A 20708-nucleotide genomic window follows, 5' to 3' on the forward strand; every position below is an offset into this window, starting at 1 on the left:
AAACGTGATGGTCATATTTGATGACTTTATATAGCTGTTTTAAAGAACTGATTAAGACAATGCAGAGATCTGGATCCCTGCTGCATTCCTCAACCTTTCACTCCATGGTCATGCAAAAGTTCAGATATGAAGACGACAAAAACTTTACTGAAAAAAGTTATGTTACAGAGGACTTTTTGCTCTCATATGGAACTGCCCTAGTCTTTTAATAATCTTATAGCCCTTTTTTTACATATCTAGCTTTCTTCTCTCACATTTGGTTTTATTTTCATTCTGTAGACACCTAATTATCATTTCCATACATTTCATATCACTAGCACTGGAATTTCCCATGTCTTATCTGTATGACATTATATTTTATTTACTCATTATACTGCATGATTATGTTGTTAAGTAAAATTCTTTTAATCTGTTTCCATAAAACCTAATGTCTCTGGGGCAGGCTCATTAAAATCTTGCGGTTTCCCAGATGATTCCTTGAGGCCTGAAAGACACACAAGCCCCATCCATTTATCAGTATATCACCCCCATCAGGTATATTTATAATATCCCAGGTTTGAAGATGTGAGGCAGACCAATTAAAGCCCATGTTTGGGGGCGTTTTGTTTGCATCTGTGTCACTAATATGTTAAGAAACTTTTTATTGGGACACATTCTTGTTGTAACACTTTGATTTCATATAAACAACCAGTTTGCAAAGGCCCCCACGACATCTTGTAACCTAGTCTCCTGACTTGCTGAAACCAGTTGCTATTTGGCTGGTGCAGCAGAGTGAAGGCCTGTGTGTGAAAATGTATTTATTATCATATATTATCCTGGAGAAAGCTCCTTGCCAGAGTGGTTTTTATCCCCACAAGGATGGGGAGACACTGACACAGGTTGCACAGAGAAGTTGTGGAGGCCCCATCCCTGGAGGTGTTCAAGGCCAGGTTGGAGGACGGGGCTTTGAGCAACCTGGTCTAGTGGGACGTGTCCCTGCCCATGGCAGGGGGGTTGGAACGAGATGATCTTTAAGGTCCCTTCCAACTCTAACCATTCCGTGGTTCTGTGTGTTTCTGCGAGTGAGAAACTCCAGTTCACGTCCTTTTGGGCTGCATAGGTAGGAGCATAGTATCCATGGAAGAGTTTGATTGTCCTGTGCAAGGTCTCTCATAATTTTCTTCTCATTGTTTCTGCCAGGTTCTTTCCTATCTGCCCAGTTGAGGGCAAACAATGATGAAGCAATTTGTCTTGTTTCACACCCAGTTCTGGGCACTGGCCACCAGCAGTTGGCACTAGTTTCTGACCCCTGATCCCTGGTGTAACCATATGGGAAGCTGCTGTGAGAGCATCTTGACACGGTGCAAGGCAGCACCCTTTGCTCTGGATTCTGGAGGTCAGCATGGCACCTCCACACCCAACCTGATTGCAGGACCTGACCTGACATCTCCACATGGTGCTGTGCCACAAGCTGTACCAGCTCATGCCAAGGTACTGCAGGTGTCTCCTCATTGGGTACTGTGCAGGTTTGCTTGGATCTCTCCCCCTGCCATTCATTGTTTGCATTTATCTGATATTTGCTGTAATCTTTGAATATCCCACAGTACTACAGCTTGTAAAACAGTTGTTTTGCTTGGCACCTACCCTACCTTGGGCAATGGATAAATTTCCTCATGAATGTGTAAGAAAATGCAAGAATAAAGAACATGTTTTCTTCAGCTCTTAACAACAACCAGGCAAACACAAGAGCTTTTGCTTTCTGAAAGTGACTGTTGACTAGAAAATCTGCCCAAACCAATGCAGGCTTTGAGCAAATGTGCTCTTCTTAGTGCTGTGTGACACACTTATCTGGGAATGCCTTTATTTTATGACACTTATCACACAGTGAATAATGTTGGATTGGAAAGTGATGGGAAAGATGAGCCTCATTTGGAAATCTGGGAGCACGTCTCTTGGTGCTGCAGGGCATGGCTTTCCAGGCTCTTCCTTATGCAATGTGTCATGCTTCACAATAAGGGACTGGAAAGAGGAGGCAGAAGCTGGCACTGATAAGCACACAACACCTGGGCTCATTAGAAATGACGTGTACTTTGCACACACAGGAAAAATCTTGCAACAGAAATGAACAGCATCGATGGAGTGAGGTCATATGTCTCAGAGATGGGATGCCAAAAATTGTAATGAGGGTTCAGTCAGTTCCAGATCACTTCAATGTAAGAAATGGTGGTAAATGAGGTTGTCTGGATCTTCAGGCTTCAAAGACCTCTGGTATAAACAGAGCTGCTGCACCTGTGTGATGGTTCAAAGAAATACCTGCATGCAAATACTTCCCACCATGGGGAGAGTCTGTACCCACAGCCTAGACTTTTGTTTTGGGCCTATTGGTAACACATTTATTTTTCATTTTCCTGATTTGGCTGCATCTGTCCATTTCCAAGGCAGGTCTTACTCAGCCATGACTACTACTTTTCATGATAAGATCTTGTTTCCTGCCTGTGGGACTTGGTTAGTAGTTGACTGAATGGGAAGAAATGATGGGAAAGAGATAACGTAATGTTTTTAAGAATAAATGAATCAAGGGCAAAAATGAATCCCTTTACCCATTACATGTTTCGCATTTCCAAGTATCTTGTAGTCTGTTTTAAGGAGGCTTCCTGTGCCAGGGGTGCCCAGATGGGAGCAGTGAATAGCCAAAAGGGAGTGGGTGAGTAAAGGACTGAATGAATCCTCCAAAATGCCCCAGATCAGCCTAGCACCTGCAAGGCATGGATGTCTCATCTCCAGGTTGCCTTTGCCTGGCTCCTTTTTTTCCCCACACAATTAGGCTTTTCAAGGACGCCTGTTCTCTTCATTGTGTCCTTCATGAGTTCCAGTGTGATGCAAAAGGTGGACACTTGTGCTTCCCAGGACTTGGGACCTTCATCAACCACCCTAAGCTTCAGCTGGATGGAAAGGAGGGCTCTTTTTATTGAAAGCAGCAAACCAGAAGGACATTTAGAAGAGACAAAGACTTTCAGGCACATTAAGTCAGGTTACCAGAGACCTGAGGTCAGGCCAGTTCTCCAAGGGGCAAGAGTGGACACAAGTTACTTGAGTGCACACTGAGAAGTGACCCCTGAAATACTGAATTTCTATTTCATTTCGAGGATCCTAACCATTGCCATTAACAATAAGTAACATGTGTGGATATTGATGTTGTATTAAAAGACTGGCCCTCCTCTTCTACATTCATTGTCTATTGACACCAGCCCATGGCAGCATTGACTTTATTTTAATGGACCAATCAAAACTGGTAAACTGGTTTGCCTCTGCTGCCAGCCTGGAACTCTCTTGGCAAACAAATTGCTGCTGGCAAATCTTAACTAAGTCACTTGGAGCAAATCACTGAAGTAGAGGTTGAAATATGAATGTCTAATAAGGATGGTAACTATCTAATCAGTACTTACTTTTTACATCATTCACCAGTGAATTAATTAGTTGCTGTTGTCTTGATGCTTGGAGATGACATTGCTGATCATTAATGCCAGAAAAGAAAGGTTGTTCAACATGCTAACATGCTTGCATGTTGAGCAGCTGAAAAGCAGCCGTATTCCCAGCACTTATTTCAATTAAAAAGTTATATACTGGTCAGAGTACCAAAAATTCATCAGTGTTAATGTCATCATTGCCATAAATAGTGTAGGATCAAAGGTAAAATAAAATGACCCTTTAAATATCTTGATCTCTTGAAAAGGAACTTGCATAATTTGATAATATTCAGTAATTTGATTGTGTGTATTTTCACTACGGTGTTGTTGTACCTGTGCGATAATATGTTAAATACCATCTTTTTTAGCCACAAGAGAAAAACTTTAAGCCGCAGGCTCATGTTATTACATTCATATTATTTCCAGCCTTCAACTTCTCTTTTCTGGTTCCCAAATTCTTTGCCAACAGGAGCGCTCTCCTTAAGCGACTGACCAAGCTGGAAACTAACCCCCTAAGGGTGTTTTCAGACCAGTGCTGGCCAGAGGTAGGAGGGAGCCCATGGCCGGGGATGGGAGCAAGGACAGGGATCAGTGCAGCCACTTTTGAAGCCAGTGGTGGCACCGTGCTTTTGGATACTGCCTCTACCCCATGGCAGTCCATTGCTATTGCAGCCCCTGTGAATCTCTGCCTGAGCTCCACTTTGGGATGAGGTTCCCCCTTGCCACGATGCTGGTGCCCCATTACTAAAAGCCTCATCACTCTCAAAGTAAATACACAGCTGTACATGGAGGAGTCCTCATGGGAAATTAGTATGTGACAATTAGCACCCTATTACAAGCATGCTGCTCTTCCAGGCAGGCACTAGCATCCTCGCTGACAAACCCTCGGGACTGTGAACTGCCATGTAGGCAGCAGGGGTGGCTTTGCTCCTTTGAACCATCTGGGTGCCATCAGCGCTCCCCCACCTCCCCCGGCTCCCGTTGCAAGTGCTGAGCCCAAACCAGCAATACATGGGGAGAGACAATAACTCCCCTCCTCTCTGGGCTGGGGTTAGTTGGTGAAGTGTTATGGGGGGAACACAAAGGAGGGGGTACCTTGGGGGCTGTTGGGAAGATCCTAATCAGGAGTGGCAATTAGATTTATACGGCCTCCCACCACCTGGCTGGTTTATTAATTTGCGCAGTCACAGCTGAGACAAACGACCTTCAAAAGCTTCTTCAGCCTGTAGCCGGCAAGCAAACAGTGAGACTCCTCCGACTCTCACCCTTTGGGACAGGCGTACTAATCCCTGCATGATGTGGTTAGGGTTGTTGTCTTGTGATTCTGTGTCTGGTTAACTAGATTGGCAGGTTTTGCCAATCTCTATTCTGCAAAACAAGGAATCAGCTCAGAAAATGGGTGGGTTTGATTCTTCTTCTACAGCTTTTTTTATGGGCTGTGGATGACTTCATTGTTGAAATGTCCCAACACGTTGTGGCTCTGTCCTCTTGCACCCTGGGTAAAGGGAGGTAAGGGAGATAACTTTGCTCTATTGCTCCCACAGAAGCTGTGCCTGGGCTTTTTGGACTTGTTCCCTCTTACTGATGGTGTTAGAACTGTTGGGGGTGTACGGGGTCCTGTGGCCACAGGCAGCCTTGTGTTAGCCTGGTGAGGCTTAAGAGTCGGGACTCTCCTCTAACAGAAGAAGAGGCACATTATCACAGTATCACAGTATCACAGTATGCTAGGGATTGGAAGGGACCTCAAAAGATCATCTAGTCCAATCCCCCGATTATAGTTAAAAATGGCTATTAGGGGCATCATGTCCCCTCCAACCTGGTTCTGGAGCTGAGTCCTGGTAATGTGGGGACACTGTGGGACAGTACTGCTGGGGCTGCCACCAGCATGGTTGACTCTCTGGGCCCAGCTGAGCATCCAGGCCATACAAGGATCCTGTGTACGGAGCTTCAACCTGACATGGTGACATGCGCCTGACTATATCATCCATGATCTGGGGCATACACGTGACCATATTCGTCCTCAGGTCTCTGCTTTGATTTGAGCCTCACCTGCTCCCCCTCTCTGCTCATCTCCAAGCATTGGCAGCAGGTCTGATGGGGGCTGCCCTGCTCCTCCCCAGCCACCACAACCTCATCAAGATGGTGCTGCAGCTGATGGGTGGCCAAACCTTACCCAAGAGGTGCTCATCCCTAGAGCTGGCTACAGGGTGCAGTACTCATGCTCTGCTGGGGGTAGGAGTCTGGAAAACAAAACAAAACAAAAGAAGCCCACCAGTTGATGTAAGCAGAGCACTGAAGAAGAGGAAGAACAGAGCAAACATGTATGATACTTGCGTCTCTGTACTACTGCAGTGCTACAGGCTTGGGGAAGAGTGGCTGGAAAGCTGCCTGTCGGAAAAGGACCTGGGGGTGTTGGTTGACAGCTGGCTGAATATGAGCCAGCAGTGTGCCCAGGTGGCCAAGAAGGCCAACAGCACCCTGGCCTGGCCAACAGCACCCTCAGGAATAGTGTGGTGAGCAGGACTAGGGAAGTGATTGTTCCCCTGTACTTGGCACTGGTGAGGCCCAACCTCAAAACTGTGTTCAGTTTTGGGACCCTCATTACAGGAAAGACATTGAGGTGCTGGAGCATGAACCTGGTGAGGGCTCTGGAGAATAAGTCTTGTAAGGAGTGGCTGAGGGAACTGGGGTTGTTTAGCCTGGAGAAAAGGAGGCTGAGGGGAGACCTTACGCTCTCTACAGATACCTGAAAGGAGCTTGTAGTGAGGTGAGGGTCAATCTCTTCTCACTAGTAACGAGTAATTGGACAAGAGGAAACAGCCTCAAGTTATGCCAGGGTAGGTTTATGATGAATATTAGGAAAAAGTTCTTCACTGAAAGTGTTATCAAACATTGGAACAGGCTGCCCAGGGAAGTGGTGGAGTTGCCATCCCTGGAGGTATTAAATAGGATCGGTAGATGTGGTGCTGAGGGACATGGTTTAGTGGTGGTTTTGGTGGTGTTAGGTTCACGGTTGACTTGATGATCTTCAAGGTCCCTGCCAACCTAGACGATTCTATGAATCTATACTCTGCCAGCCTCATTAACTTCAGTGTTGGGGCTTCCTGAGTAGATGTGATTTCACAGAGTTAGTGACACTCAGTGAATCTCAAATAAATATGTCTGGGTCCTCATTAACTTCAGTGTTGGGGCTTCCTGAGTAGATGTGATTTCACAAAGTTAGTGACACTCAGTGAATCTCAAATAAATATGTCCGGGTCCTCAAAGGGTGTCTGCAGACTAGGATATCTGCAAAAGAGACATTTAGTGAGATGCATTAGTTGGATTTAGATTGCCAACGTGAGCTGTGCCTCTAAGCTGAGTAATTCATCACAAAGACCTCTGTCCAGGTTCTTGTTTTTGTCCACCATTGCAGAAAGTGCTTTGCTGGCTTCCCAGCTGATGGGAGGGGAGCCTTTGTCATGGTTCTGCCATCCCCGAAAGCCACAATTAACTGTGAGGGAGGAGGGCTGGCAGCCGCACTGGGCTTCCCAAGTCCCAGGGCTGTGTCAGCTTCGCCCTCAACCCAGGCACACACTGTCCTTCTGGCTTGTTCTCAAGTGTTTCATCACAGGAACAGGGTGCTCATCCTGGCCCCAGCTGATCTCACCATCAGAGGGTTTATCCTTAGCTCTAATCTCACTTCTTCTTTCTTAAAGCCTTCATCGTCATTCTCCCTTAAGCATGTCCTTCCATTTTCACACCAGTTAGGTCTGTATAAGGCTTTTCCCCAGCACCTCCTGTGCAAGCTGTGTAGGCCCAGACCTTTCTGTATTTTCTTTTCCTTTTCACACCTTTTCCACATTTCTTACTTATTACAGAGCTTTCTGACCTGGGTGATTCAGCTGTGATGTAAACCTGATTCATTAGATACATGCTTTGATGACATATACTTATATTTGTGCTCTTAGGATGAGAGGAAGAGGCCTCAAGTTGTGCCAGGGGGGCAACTTAGACTGGATATTAGGAAAAATTTATTCGCTGAAAGGGTTATCAAGCATTGGAACAGGCTGCCCAGGGAACTAGTAGAGTGACCATCCTTGAAGGTATTTAAAAGATGTGTAGGTGTGGCGCTTAGGGACATGGTTTAGTGGTAGACTTGGCAGTGTTAGGGTGATGGTTGGACTCCATGATCTTAAGGGTGTTTTCCAAGCTAAATGATTCTATAAAACCCACTGGCATTTTCTGCCACAAACCTGTATGACAAATTCACATATTATTTTTGTCCATTCTCTAGCCCAGATGTGCATTTTTCTTCTGCTGAACATTTTTCTTTTGAATGTATCCCCTTCTTCTCACCTTCCTGCCAATGCTGTTTTCAGATTTGGATTTCTAACTTTTCTCTCCTCACAAATTTCTCTGACATTCCCAGCCTGCGCCTCCCATCCCCATAGAGTGTGATTATCATATTATCACCCTCCTCTGCTTCTGGAAACATGGAAATGCTGCAGAAGACAGGCGCTTCATGCACACCATGAAATTAAAATATAGGAACCAATTTAGAAAGGATCTTGAGAGAAAGCAACTAATCCACCTCTCAGCCCTGGAGCAGGATCCTATCAACTTAAATAATTCCCTAATAAGTATTTGTCTAGCCTGTTTTTCCAAGCCACCCAGGATGGAGGATCCACACCTTCCTAGGCAATCAGCTTCACTGTTGTCACTGTTAGAAGATTATTCGCCCAACGCCTTCCTGTGATAGTTTTTCCTATCCAGCCCTTGTTTTTGCAGATATATGTGATATGACTGGGTGTCCCCTGAGTGCCTTTATTGTTTCCATCTTCTCTCATAAGTCTTATTTTCCGGGTCTCTTATTGCTGCAGATTGTGGCTCCTCCTTGCTATGCTTGATTTCATCTCTAAAAATGCACATGAAAAGGCTGCAATTTCACACCCTCCCTCCATGAGAGGTGGGAAACAGGTGAGTTCAATACAATTCAGTGAGGCTAGTGCAGTCATGTCATTCAGAGAAAATCCCCCAGGCACTTCAGTAATCATCTTAAATGAAAGGGCATGAAATTTAAGTCACCAGAGACAGCCACATCCACCCATCTCTCTATCTGTGTCTGCAGACCCACACGTACTTAAGTGCCAGGATCACCCTGATCTGAGTACCCCTGCCTGGGGACAAGGTTTTATTCAGTCTGAGGTTTAAGATCAATGAGGAATGAATTTTAATCCTGGACTGGCTGCAGTCAGAAGTTTGACTTCATTACAATGTATCTATGGTGGCATGAGACCATTTCTGAGCTGAAAAAGAAATTCAAGGTGATATCAGTCTCCCTTGTCTTCTTGCGATACCAGCTTTATGGACTTTGGGGGACCTAGGGTTTTATCCAGTGTGATTGCAGTAATTTCCATTCTCACAGTGCTGTGGGCTTAGCTAAGAAGAGCTCCCACTGGACTACACAATGTATTTGGAAGTATCACAAAGCCACTTTTCCTCTGAAGAGGCTAGTCCCAAATGGGAAAAGCAGATGGTAAGGTGGGAGAGAAGAACAGAAAATCAAAGCAAAAGCAAGAGTGGAAAGATCAGCAAGATCTGTGATTTCTCTCTATGAGTTTGCAGGAAGTCTTTGGTGGAGCCAGGAGCAGCGCTTAGCTCATTTGGGCATCAGCAGGAAACCTCGGCAGTGAAACCCTCTCTGCTCTTCACCAAAGGCCTAGCCCTGCCAGGTTCAAGGTGAGACTCCCTCCCCAGCAGACAGGATTTCCCTGCTACATGACACATCCCCACAGGCAGATGTTGTGGGATAGAGCCGTCCAGGGCAGTGGGAAGGACTGGGTGAGCCTCGGAAGGTCCTTGCACCCCATATTTGTGATTCATTATCTTTCTGTTTGTGGTCTGCATGCCCCTGCTGTAGAGGACGTGTTGTTTGAGTTGTCCTTGTGTCTGGAGACCAGATGATCTCAGCACCCCTGATGTGCTAAAGAGCAAAAAGTCTCCCTGGAACAGTGTCTTGCCCAAGGAGCTGATACTGCAGTTGAGAGGGGGCACAAGGGCGTTTCAGTTCTTCACTGATGTCAATGGAAAAAGTCCTGGAGGACCATAAACTAACTGGCTGTCTGATCTGGTGCAGGACAGGAGTATAGAGGATATGGAAGGGTACCCTTTCAGAGTAGGTAACAGTTTCAGTGAGGCAGCATGTCCTAATAAAGTCTTCACATGGGGCAGGGAACCTTTGGGCCGATGACAGCTTGGTCACTGCTGCTTGGCATTAGCTCATCATGAGATCTCAAGTGCATGGAAAACTTGCCATAACATTACCTAAGCTGTGACCAGGCTGTTTCACAGCCACATCGATGCTTTCTCACTGCTGGCTGGTTTGATTTAAAGCCCAGAGGTACAACAGAAGACTTTACTATCAACTTCCAAGTTTTATCAACCTCCAATCAAAACCCGCACTCTGGAGGACCCGTGTTACAGCTCTGACGTATTCAACCCTGAGAACCCTTGACTGAGCCTGCTCCAAGGTGTGCGTTGGCAGTTATTTTGCAAACAGAAGCTGCATGCCAGCTTGGAGAGAAAGCTCCCGGCTTTGCTGCTGTACTCAGGGTATGAGAGCTCCCGACTGTCTGATGGGAAGGGAGATGGGAAACCAGCCAGCAAAAACTCAGCCATGAGGAAAATTCCCAGCTGGCCCTTGCTGCACGTTGCTTCTTTGGGCCTAACGGTGAGAGTACAACAGGGCTGTTCAAATGGTTTCTTCTCTGTCATTCATATGTATGGCAGAGGATGAATGTTGTTCAAACAAAGTCTGCACTGGAGACATACCTGATAGACCCCAGGCAAGCCAGTCTTTCCCCACAGGCTGCACAGTCTAGACTGGGAAAGGCAAACAGCATTCCTCATCTGGAGGAAAAGGCAGCACTTGTGCTTTAAATGAAAAAAACAAACACTGGTGCTCGTGCTCTGCAGCATCTATATTCTTCAGAGCACTTCCTCAACCTCCACATCCACAAAACATCCTCTTTTCCTCCAGTGTATAAAGCCCTTGTGGCACACAGTGCTGTGTTCAGCAAGACTTGGCAGCTCCCTGTGCTTACATCCCATCAGCATGAAAGTGTCCCTTGGCCTCAGCTTCTTCCTGTTTTTCCTGGACCCGGGTGAGTTTTCTGCTGGGACCTGCGGGGCTGCAAGACATGGAAGAGGTCTGGGAATGGGTGCTGTGCGCATGGGGACGTTCCTGCCTTCTGAGCCATAGGAACCCCTCATCCGGGCACTGCAGAGGGGTGACGGGTATTGGGGGATCTTTGGTGCTATGAGCCAACATGCAGATGAAGGTATAGGCATTTAAAATGTGAACTGGCTGTCTAAGCTCCCGCGGTGGTCACTGATGATCTAGATGGGACAGTCATGGGAGTGATTAAGGTTATTCTGAGGCAGAGAGACCTTCAGTTGGCTGAATCAATCTCTGGCCACAATTTGTCACAAACCTAGGGGCTCATTTATTTTCTCATTCCCAGGGTCATGTGACATTTAAGACACTATATGTTATATTAGCTGTCCTTCAGCTCTGCTCCAGAAGAGCACTCGTGTCTTGGAGGTCTTGTGTCATTCCTGCCACCTCATGTAGATGTCACAGCCACCACAAGGTGCCTTAGATGGCACCTGGGTTTAGAGAACTGACACGTGCCCCAGACCTCTTAATCTACATGCTGGACCCTTGAATCCCAAGGACTGCGTGTCAGGGAAGACATGCTGTTTGTCCTCTTTTGCCAAACACTTTATTCCTTTCTAAGTGTTTCCTGCTGACTGCCTGATATTCTGATCTGCTTAAGATGTGCCAGCAGGCAGTTGGTAAAGTGGTTTCCCCATTGCCTACAAAGAGATATGCCATTCCCCTGCTAGCACATAGCACAGTCAATACCCACTGGCAGCTTCTTGATGCCCAGACCTTGGGTGTCCCTGCTCACTGCAAAGAGATGATTTAGGGCCTGGGAATCCAGGGACACCTGAATGCCTGCCAGGACGGAGGGGTTTGTGGGGATGCTTGCCTTAGCAACCCCAGGAAAACCAACCAAATATCATCATATAGGAGACAAGGGAATCTGGCTGAGTATTGGTGGTTAAAGTGTAAAATGTTATCCCAAAATGGCTTCCCCTCACTTGCTCAAATTCAAGTTCATACTAGAATAAATAAAAACAATAAAAAACAACCCACAAATTGAGCAATAAACTGGGGAAATTAAGGGAAGGGCAATGTGAAAAGTGCTGATGAAATGCTGAAGCGAAACATCGATGAAAGGGGAAGTGAGATCCCTCATGACTGCTACTCAGGAATGTGTCCTTCTCTCCCCAGGCACCTCCCTTCAGTGTGAGGTTTGTCACAGCATAGGAAAAAGCTGCTCTGGCCCCGTGAAAACCTGTAGTGGTGGTGAAGATACCTGTGGCATCATTCTGCATGAGGTCATGATAGGTAGGTGAGATATCCACCTATGACTCTGCCAGTGCAGCTATCAGAGTGGGGCTGGGGGCTGGGTCTCTCTCCCCAACTTTGTCACTGTCCTTTTGGTGAGTCCTTGGATAAGCTGTTCATTTTCCATTTCACTGACAGAGGACCCAGAGATCAGGGTGGGCCAGAATAGGAAAAGCTCTCTATGCCTCTATCTCAAGCAGCAGCTTCCTACTGGGAGGGCTTCATTCTTAGTTGTGGAGGGGAGGACCTAGGCAGCGTACTGGGAGGAGGCGCCTGGCCAAGGTGAGCAGCTGGGTGGAGAGGCTGGAGAGTGAGGGACACAAGGCTGCTGGCATCTAGCACTGAGGGTGAACTGGCCACGGGTGGAGGGAGAAACTGGCCTGCATCTGACTCCTTTCCTCAAGCAGGGAAGAGGACACCAGGCAGCCTCATGGCATCACCAGGACTGAGCTGTCACCATGTCCCAATGGTTGATAAGCCAAAGATGGGTGCTGAGACCTGACACAACTGCACGCTTGGTGTGTTAGGGACATGGCCTCGGTCATTGCCCAGCTTCAGTAACGTGACTGCTGGTTTATAGACTGGAGGTTATCTGATATCTTACCAGTTTTGGTGCTGGCAGCTCTAGTGCATGTCTTCCCTCTGCTTGTGCAAAGCCACCTTTCCTCCTCACAGCGCTGGCGGTGCCTCAGTAGACTGCAACATAACTGATCCACCCCCCATTATACCTTTTGGGTTTAGTTCACAGGAAAGACTAGGCTTGTCTGTGCTAGCATGCTTGCAGCTGAGATAGACTGTGTGCTCTGCGGATGGTGTGCTCTGCGGACTGTGCATGAAGAACCGTAAGTGGGTTAGAGGTGCGCGGGGCACCCCACAAGCTCTGTGGCTGGGGCATTCTGGCTGAGGTGAACATGTGCAACAAGTCCAGCTGGCTGTGTTCTGCCTTTAAGCACAGCATGGAGAAGGAGAAATTCCTCACTAGTATGTCAGATGTGATGGCACTCTTGTTCCTTTGACATGATCATCAGGATCACTGGTGCTGCTTCTGGGGTGGCTTCACTGTCCCCAGATGCTTCTCAGGCACCAACTGCTTAGCAGCTGCTGTTGTAGGAACTAATGGGAGACGAAGGGAATTACCTTGTGGTTAACGACTTGGTGCTGCCTTCTACTTCATTACAGGGGGGATGGCAATCCCTTCGTCCATCAAGTCCTGCCTGCCGTCCAGCATTTGCCAGCTTGGTCCTATCACCATGAACTATGGGAAGGTAAAAGCAAGGAGCCACTTGGCTTGCTGCACGGGCAATGACTGTCAAAAGATCTCTGTCTCATGTAAGCTCCCTTTCTCCTTATACCCCTGCCTGCCCCGACCTGAGGTGAGGCTTTCCAGGCTAAGCCATCACCTGGATCGTTCTTCTCCTTCCCTCATTAAAACCAGTTATGGCCTATCTCTTTCCTTCCAGTGCCACCAGAGGACAACGTGCCTAATGGGTACCAGTGTCCTGCCTGCTACAGTGTGGACTCCTTCCAGTGCGGTAATGAAATTGTAAACTGCACTGGATCTGAAACCCAGTGCGTTGACCTTGCTGGGTTAATGAATTCTGGTAATTGCCTTTTATTTGGGGCTGTCTTTCATCTTTTTTGGTTAAATGAGTGAAAACAGTCTAAAATGAAGCACCACAGAGAACTAAAAATGGGCAAAAAGTGTACAGGAAAAAAGGAGGAAGAGACATGGAACTGAAAGGAAATATGCTTAAAGCTGATAAAAGGGCAGGGGTGTTTTTCCCTTCCTCCTTCCCCATCATGCACGGATAACTGTTGGGATTCCTCAGAGCATGGCACAGCTGAGGTCAAGAGCTGACCTGGACTCCAGAAGCAATCTGATACATGGGCATGTAATAAATCTGACCAGGACCCTGAACCTGCTGTCCCTAGCTAGGACACACGAGGATGACTCTGGATCTAAGACAGAGGCCTACTTAGTGGAGATTCAGGTGAAACTAATACAGAGCCATTGGCTTTCTCATGAGGTGACACTGGCCACTGGGGACAAGTCACTGTTTGTTGTAGTGGTGCCTCTGCCCTTAGAGAGCCAGGGACAGGTCTCTCCCCATGAACGCTGCAGCTGAGCCTCTGGGATCCCCAAAGATCTTCTCTGTGAGGGAGCTCCAGCCTTTGAACAGCTGGGATGACCAACAGCACATAATGCTCTCCTTCAGAAATCTTTTTCCCACCTCAGGAGCTGTAATTAGAGAGAGAGAAGTAGACAGCAAGCTCCCTGGTCACTCCCCTTTCCTCCCCTGCCGCAGGTAAAAGACTTCCATGTTCCATGGCAGTCTCACCTGTGCTCCAGCAGGCAGGAAAAATAACGTGGAAATTAAGGGCAGTGGCATATGTTGTAAAAGCAGACTGGAAAAAAAATTACCTTGTGTATGGTTATGGATGAAGTTTCTCTGAGTTGATAACATTCCCAGTTGATACAATGCTTGAAGGTCTTTGCTATACACTTTACAGATGTATTGTCCAAACCCTGAATTAGGAGGTGTTTCACAGAGACAACACGAAGGAAAACAAACATTTTCTTAGTCACAGCAATGGAAATAGAGTGGTGCAATTAATTCAGTGTACCACTGAAATAAAAAATGCTCCCAACTTGTCTTGACTTGATTGATGGGCCACTGTAAATAGAGAAGACCTGTGTGGTATGGTGAGCTGTGCCAAGGAAGCAGAGTTGTAGGGGAGCAAACGAAGGTGAAGAACTAATGAAGTGCCCTTATACATTATTTCTATTTGAGACAGAACTGTCCTGCAGAATATTCCAGACCTCCATAGCCTGTGCAGCAGAGAAACATGGGCAGTGTGAGCGAAAGCAAGAAATGGGAGCAAGAATATCAGAATGGGGAGTTAGGCATCCAGTCCCTTCTCAGGTCTCCTTCTAAGGTAGATGCTCCAGTGCTGATGGGGCAAGTTCAGGTTTCAGGCTCTCCCTCAGTGGCCATGTGAGCAGGGTTTCTCTGTTGGTTTGGCTAAATCCTGTAAGGAGTTAGAGAATGGACTTACATGAATAAATGTCTCAGCATGTAATGTCTTTGAGGCTTCTCACTCCTATATCAAATTCAGTTGAGAGATAATCATGCAGTTCAAATGTCGTGAGAGGGTGAGAGAGAGAAAGAGATGATGAACACCTGGAATACTCTCACACAGCTCTGGTTTCTTTAGGAAGCTAGGCAAGGTTTGAACAGAATAATCATTAAATGAGAGAAAGAAAACTATTTAAAAGCTTTTTAATTTTTAAAATTAAAATGTTTATTTTTTTAAAAATTGTATTTATTCAGCAGAAAGAAAGAAAAGACAAGCCCTAAACCCTTTGTATTTCAAGTACACCAGAGTGACCTTCTTGCTTCAAATTAATTCAGGGGATGGGAGCAGACAGAAATAGGTTGGTGGGTTTGGAAACAACTGGACATAATAACGGGCAGTTCTTGGGGTGGAAATGAGGAGCTCGTTGGGTGGGGAGGGAATAGCTGTAGAGGCTGGTTCCCCTGATGCATGGCATGCACTTCTTCTCCTGTGTAGGTGGACTGTCTCTGAAAGCTGCCATGAAGGGTTGCACCACCATTTCTGAATGCAGTATTGTAGGAGATGGAAAAAACAATCTGGGGATGATGGACATAAAGTTAAGGCGGTTCCAATGCAAACCAGCTTCTTTTTTGGCCAGACTGAGTTCGGGGTTTGCCCCCCCAGATACCCTCTTCCTCCCTGTCCTGTCAGGGTTCATCTTGGAGAAGATCCTTTTCTGACTTTCGCTAGTACATGGGCAAAGCCCATGACAAACTCCAGCAGTGGTTTGCACCGAGTCCTGTTTGCTGTGGCTTCGCCTGAGTGTGGAGTTTGTTTTGAGATTAGCTCTTCTTCTTTTATAATTTCACAGAATAAAGACAATACTTATACATCTTTTGTTTCCTCTTTGATTTAATCTGATTTAAAACTTCATAGATTCAATTGGGGTTGGTTTCCTGTTGCATTCTCTGAGTGCTTTGTCCACACTGGGACCAGAGGAGACTGCATGATGTGCCCACAAACTGCATAGGCAAAGGGAGCTCTCAAGACAGCCTTAGAGTCTACATACACTATCTCAGGATATGTGATAGGTTTCAAAGCCACTTTTCCAGGCTCTGTAAAGGACTGGTGGTGAGTTCCTGACAGGTTCACTCTGATTAGCAAGGTAGCTTGCCACTTTTTCCCTCCCTTGTATCCTATTTGTCCACTAGTCCCTCAGCTCAGAGAGCTGCGTGTGGCCTGTGAGCAGCCTTGAAGTAGTCTCCATTTCAGAGAAGAGTCAGCGACCCTTTACTACAAGCAAACTGCTCCTGGCAAGAGCTTTTCTCCTTATGGTTGCTCTTCATGTCTTATTTGACACTATCCTATTCCCTTTTAGGTTTCATGATTATCTGGAATAAATGCTTACCTTAAGGAGGTTTCATTTCATAAAATAGGAAGTTTTCTATGGTAACAGACTGCTGGGAGCCCGAGTAGTGGACAGCTGTAGCCCAATGCCTATTTCCCTTCTGTTGGCCAAACAACCCTTGTAGCTAGTGTAGCCTCCCCTCTTCTACGTTCACCCCACGTGGCTGTTGTGCTCCAGCCACTGCCTGCTCTAATGCGTCTTCTCAGGTTGGTCCCACACAAAAGCACTGAAGAAAACCAGCACATCAGGCAGCATCACCTTACCTGGAAGGTAGTATGGGCTGTGGGCAAAAGGATAAAGCAACGTCAGCTCTGGCAGATGCTGGGCTGTGGAGTGTTTGGAGGGGTCTCAGCAAATGTCAGCATTTTGCCATCCATCTGTCCCTAAGTGAGTGGTCCATTTTTTGTGCTGACTGTAGGATTATTAAGTGAAGTGCATGATTGTGTCTGTCCTTAACAGCCCTGGCTCACAGCACAAGTGTGCAGTGTACACGGAGTACACGGAGTCACAGAGATCAAGCAATGCAATTTTATCTCCTAGTTCAATGCTGTGCCAGAAAGCACTATGGAAAGCCTTGCTTGCTGAAACCAGACCGTAACATGTGGCAGTACTGAGATGACTACGCCTACATATGTATGCATGGATACATACGTGATCAGCTTTTAACTTGCAGCATGGGGACTGAATGTTCTTGTAATTTCTGTCTCCTCTAGACTTTCTCTTCTTCCCAAACAAGCTGAAACTCCTTTCTTCCTAACATTCCCACCAAATTATTTGGGAGAGAATTTCACATTATCTATTATAATAAAGGGGTGTGGGTCTGAGAGTGAAAATTAATTTTTGGGGTGGGGAGTGAACTGATAATACAGATTTAATGCAGGTAAGAGAGTCTGGTTAGACTCAGTTAATTATTTGCAGAGGCTGTGAAATTACAGTGTGGATGTTAGAGATGGAATACAGCTCCCCCTTCATGGTGTAGCAATAGACTGTTACTGCACTCATTCAGCATTTTTCCAGATCTGATAACACCCTGGAATTAAAAAAATTCTCTATCTATGCAAGTACATTATCCCTGAACATATCTCCTGCACGTTCATGCAGAACATTACATTACTGTCCATGGCACCCCCATGGCAAATCTTGATGTGCTTCAATGGCTCAACCGTTCACTTTCTGGTTGTTCCACTTTGACCTGTGATGTTATCAGGACGAGAAAGCTAAATGGGTTTGTTCAGCCTGGTCAAGACTAGGGTGAGACATGTCCAGAGAACCATGGGGCTGGGGTGGTATTTAAGGGTGGACAAGGAGGAGGAGAGCAGACAGCAATGTCTCTGACAAGGTTTTGTGGTGCAGGGAGGAGAAGCAGATCAATTTTGACCTCTAACTCAGCGTTGTGGCAAAGAAAGCTGTTGCAATCTGTGGCTGTATAAATGCAGGAGTGACAAGTGGAAACAACCCTGCATCTTTATGACTGATACACTAGTGTTTGGTCCTGTTCCAGCATCCACGTTTTGTAAAGGCTGTTAAAAATGGAAAGCATGAAATAAAATGCCTTACTGTGAAGTCTTCAGGAGCATAAACCTGTGATCTTACTGAAATGACGGTAAAGAGGTGGCTTGTTTACAGGATATAAACACACTAATATGGAAATGATAAGGTCTTTTATACATGAGAGCACATCCAAAGGATGACAAATCCAAAGGAGAAGTCACACCATCACTGTGCACAGACTGCAGCCATTAAAGCAAAGAGGTCTTTTGATGTCTTAAATCCAGCATGTAGGTCTTTCAGACATGGATGCTTTAGTGGCAGACTGGTTATAGGCAGTTCAGGCAGAGCTGGTAGAAACGTGATAGACCAGGGCATGGAGGAAGGTAATGAGATGATGAGCCTTTCTGATCTCAAACCTGGTTCCTGGGGAGGGAGACTATGCTGGAGTGTGTTCAGATAAAAGCAACACAAAAGATGGAAAGAAACCTGGTGGCGCCAATTTACAAAATCAAATCAAACAATGGGATCTTGGTGTCTTGAGCAAGGAGCAATGAATGAGCAACACCTGCCTCTATGTATCTACAGGCTGTGAGCACCAGACAAGGGGGCTTGTCCAGCGATTCCCTGTAAAACAGCCTCTGTGGTGAACACGGAAGCCCCATCGCTCGCAGGGTTTAATTGAGGATATGCAGCAGGGAGCAGCCCTGAGCTCATAGGCATGTTGGGGAGGGGCAAGGAGAGATGTGGCCAAAACCCATCACAGTAAATGGAATGACTTCTGCTGATTTTAATGGGCTTTGAACCAGGCCTTAGACACCAGACTGGGTTGTTTCCATCTGCAGTTTCTCCTTATAATATACACAAACCCTACTCCCACACAGACGCACACACGCAGACATGTAAATACCAGATCCTCCTTTAGATCTTGCAGACATTTCAGCTACCAGGCATGTGAGTTACAGACGCTCACAGCCTCGGGTGGCTGGATGTGGCCATCCTTACCTGCAGTACCAACCATGTCAGCAACAGCTTTGATCTCCCCCTTCGCATAGCGAAGAGGACTCAGACCATTGTCTTGTCTCCTCAGATGGTGGCAAATTAGCTATCTCCTGTCTTTCCTGCTCTCTCCTCTCTGAAGTTCTGATTCTTTCCCAAGGAGCTGAGCTGGCCAGAAAGCCTTGTGGCAGCCAGAAAACCTGCAGGTGATCCTGAGATAGGGAGCTGGATGTGTAGGAATTTTGCCAAACAGGTTGGTGATAGTGTAGGGTGAGGGAAGGGGAGGATTTGAGCTGTCATTTGGTGGATACAGCCCTGAGCGCTGTGAGTGGACAGGTGAGGAGCAGGGCAGAAGAAGCTGGGGAGAAGCGTCTGTGTCCATGTGCAACTGCGTGCCATGCAAGGCAGTTCTTATCAGATACTAAAACCCCTTTGCTCCTTCTTCCCAGCATATCTGGAGCTGGGAACAGTTTCCTTCTACTTTTTGGGAAGCGTTCCTGCCCCCAGCGGTTTCATACCAGGAGCTCAGGACACTGGGACACAGTTCATCTGGCCTGGGCTTTGCAGAGGAATGTAAAGTTGTTGCTGTGTTTCTTTTATATAATGACCAGAGCTCTTGTAAGGAAGTTTATCCAGCACCCTGGGCCAGCAGGTCCAGTTGGTATTTTGTGGATTACACTTCTTCAAAGGCATAATGAAGACAAACTGAGTGAACAAACAATCTTTCCTGCATATAGGAATAACGCGTCCTGCTGCATCCTAGAGACTAAACAATTTTTTCTGCCTCTTTCGGGGCGTGAAGGACAGGGTCCATCTGACCAAATGTGGGCTTCTGCAATAGGTCGGTGTCTTGATCCGAGCATATCATCAAACTCCTGGGGTGACTGAGTGACACAGTCCTTGGAAATCAGGTTCTCCAGTTCTAATCACATTGCAGGTTCCCATTTGTACTGAGAGGCCCACCACTGACAGAGACACTTCCATTGTAAACATAGTGTTATGGGGAGACGATACCATCCCCAGGCTCTTGTCTTTTCCTTTGAGAACATATTTTACCTTAAAGCTGTGGAGCACAGAGACCAACACTCCACAGCCCACTGCACAAAGAAATAGGCTAACCTTAAGTCTAAAACTTTGTGTTCTCACCTCCTGACTCCTTGTACACCTCTACTGGATGGAAACCTGCTGTTCCCAAACCTTCACACCTATTTGGTCTTCTCTGGACTGCATATTGTGAGGAACAGCATTTGGTACCCATCTCTATTGCTGCCATATAGAAGAAGCATCTTTCCCTCCCTTTACATGGCCGAACTGTGGTAGACCATCTTGTTAGACTCATTGGAGCTCTCATGCAGATGAGTGAATGAAAATAAAATTCACCCTGCAACAATTTTGGAATCACCTGACAAATCATTCCAAGCAACCATACCTCTAAGACTTGCTAGCTGTTAGGATGAGGGCTGATGTGCAAATCAGTGCTGGGGCTGGATACTCGGTTGCTGCCACTTGAGACACAGTTGTTCTGTTTCGGGAGGTTGCAGGAAGGGAAAGCTTCCTTCCACAGTTCAGTGCCTCCCACGGTGACACCTCATGATTGATTTTGTCTCCAGGGAACAAGCTCTTGGGCCTCCTGCCCAGAAACCTGTGTTGTTGCAGCGATGAATTCAGAGCTTCTGCTCCAGAAGATTCAGGTAGGGAATATCAGATCACAGCACATGTTCTCCAAGCAGGTTTCTGCTGGAGACCTCCTGGGATGGTACGGCTTGCCAGAGAAAACATGAAAACTATTGGCAGCTGATTTCCAAAAGAGCAGCTGGTTGCAGACATTTGGCTCTGGGGAGGTTGAAGGGAG

The 20708-nt window shown here is 46.6% G+C and overlaps 1 protein-coding gene across 1 annotated transcript; it reads left to right on the top strand.

The window, feature by feature from the left end:
- Nucleotides 1-10515: 10515 nt before the first annotated feature.
- Nucleotides 10516-15847, top strand: LOC309683231 (phospholipase A2 inhibitor 25 kDa subunit-like). Its single transcript, XM_082497446.1, has 5 exons — nt 10516-10591; nt 11788-11904; nt 13084-13233; nt 13365-13505; nt 15478-15847. Exons 1-5 carry the CDS (start codon nt 10543-10545, stop codon nt 15699-15701), a joined length of 681 nt encoding a protein of 226 aa, XP_082353572.1. The 5' UTR covers nt 10516-10542; the 3' UTR covers nt 15702-15847.
- Nucleotides 15848-20708: the final 4861 nt, after the last annotated feature.

This window comes from Vanellus vanellus (assembly GCF_965231255.1).
Source record: "Vanellus vanellus genome assembly, chromosome: Z".
Lineage (NCBI taxonomy): Eukaryota > Metazoa > Chordata > Aves > Charadriiformes > Charadriidae > Vanellus > Vanellus vanellus.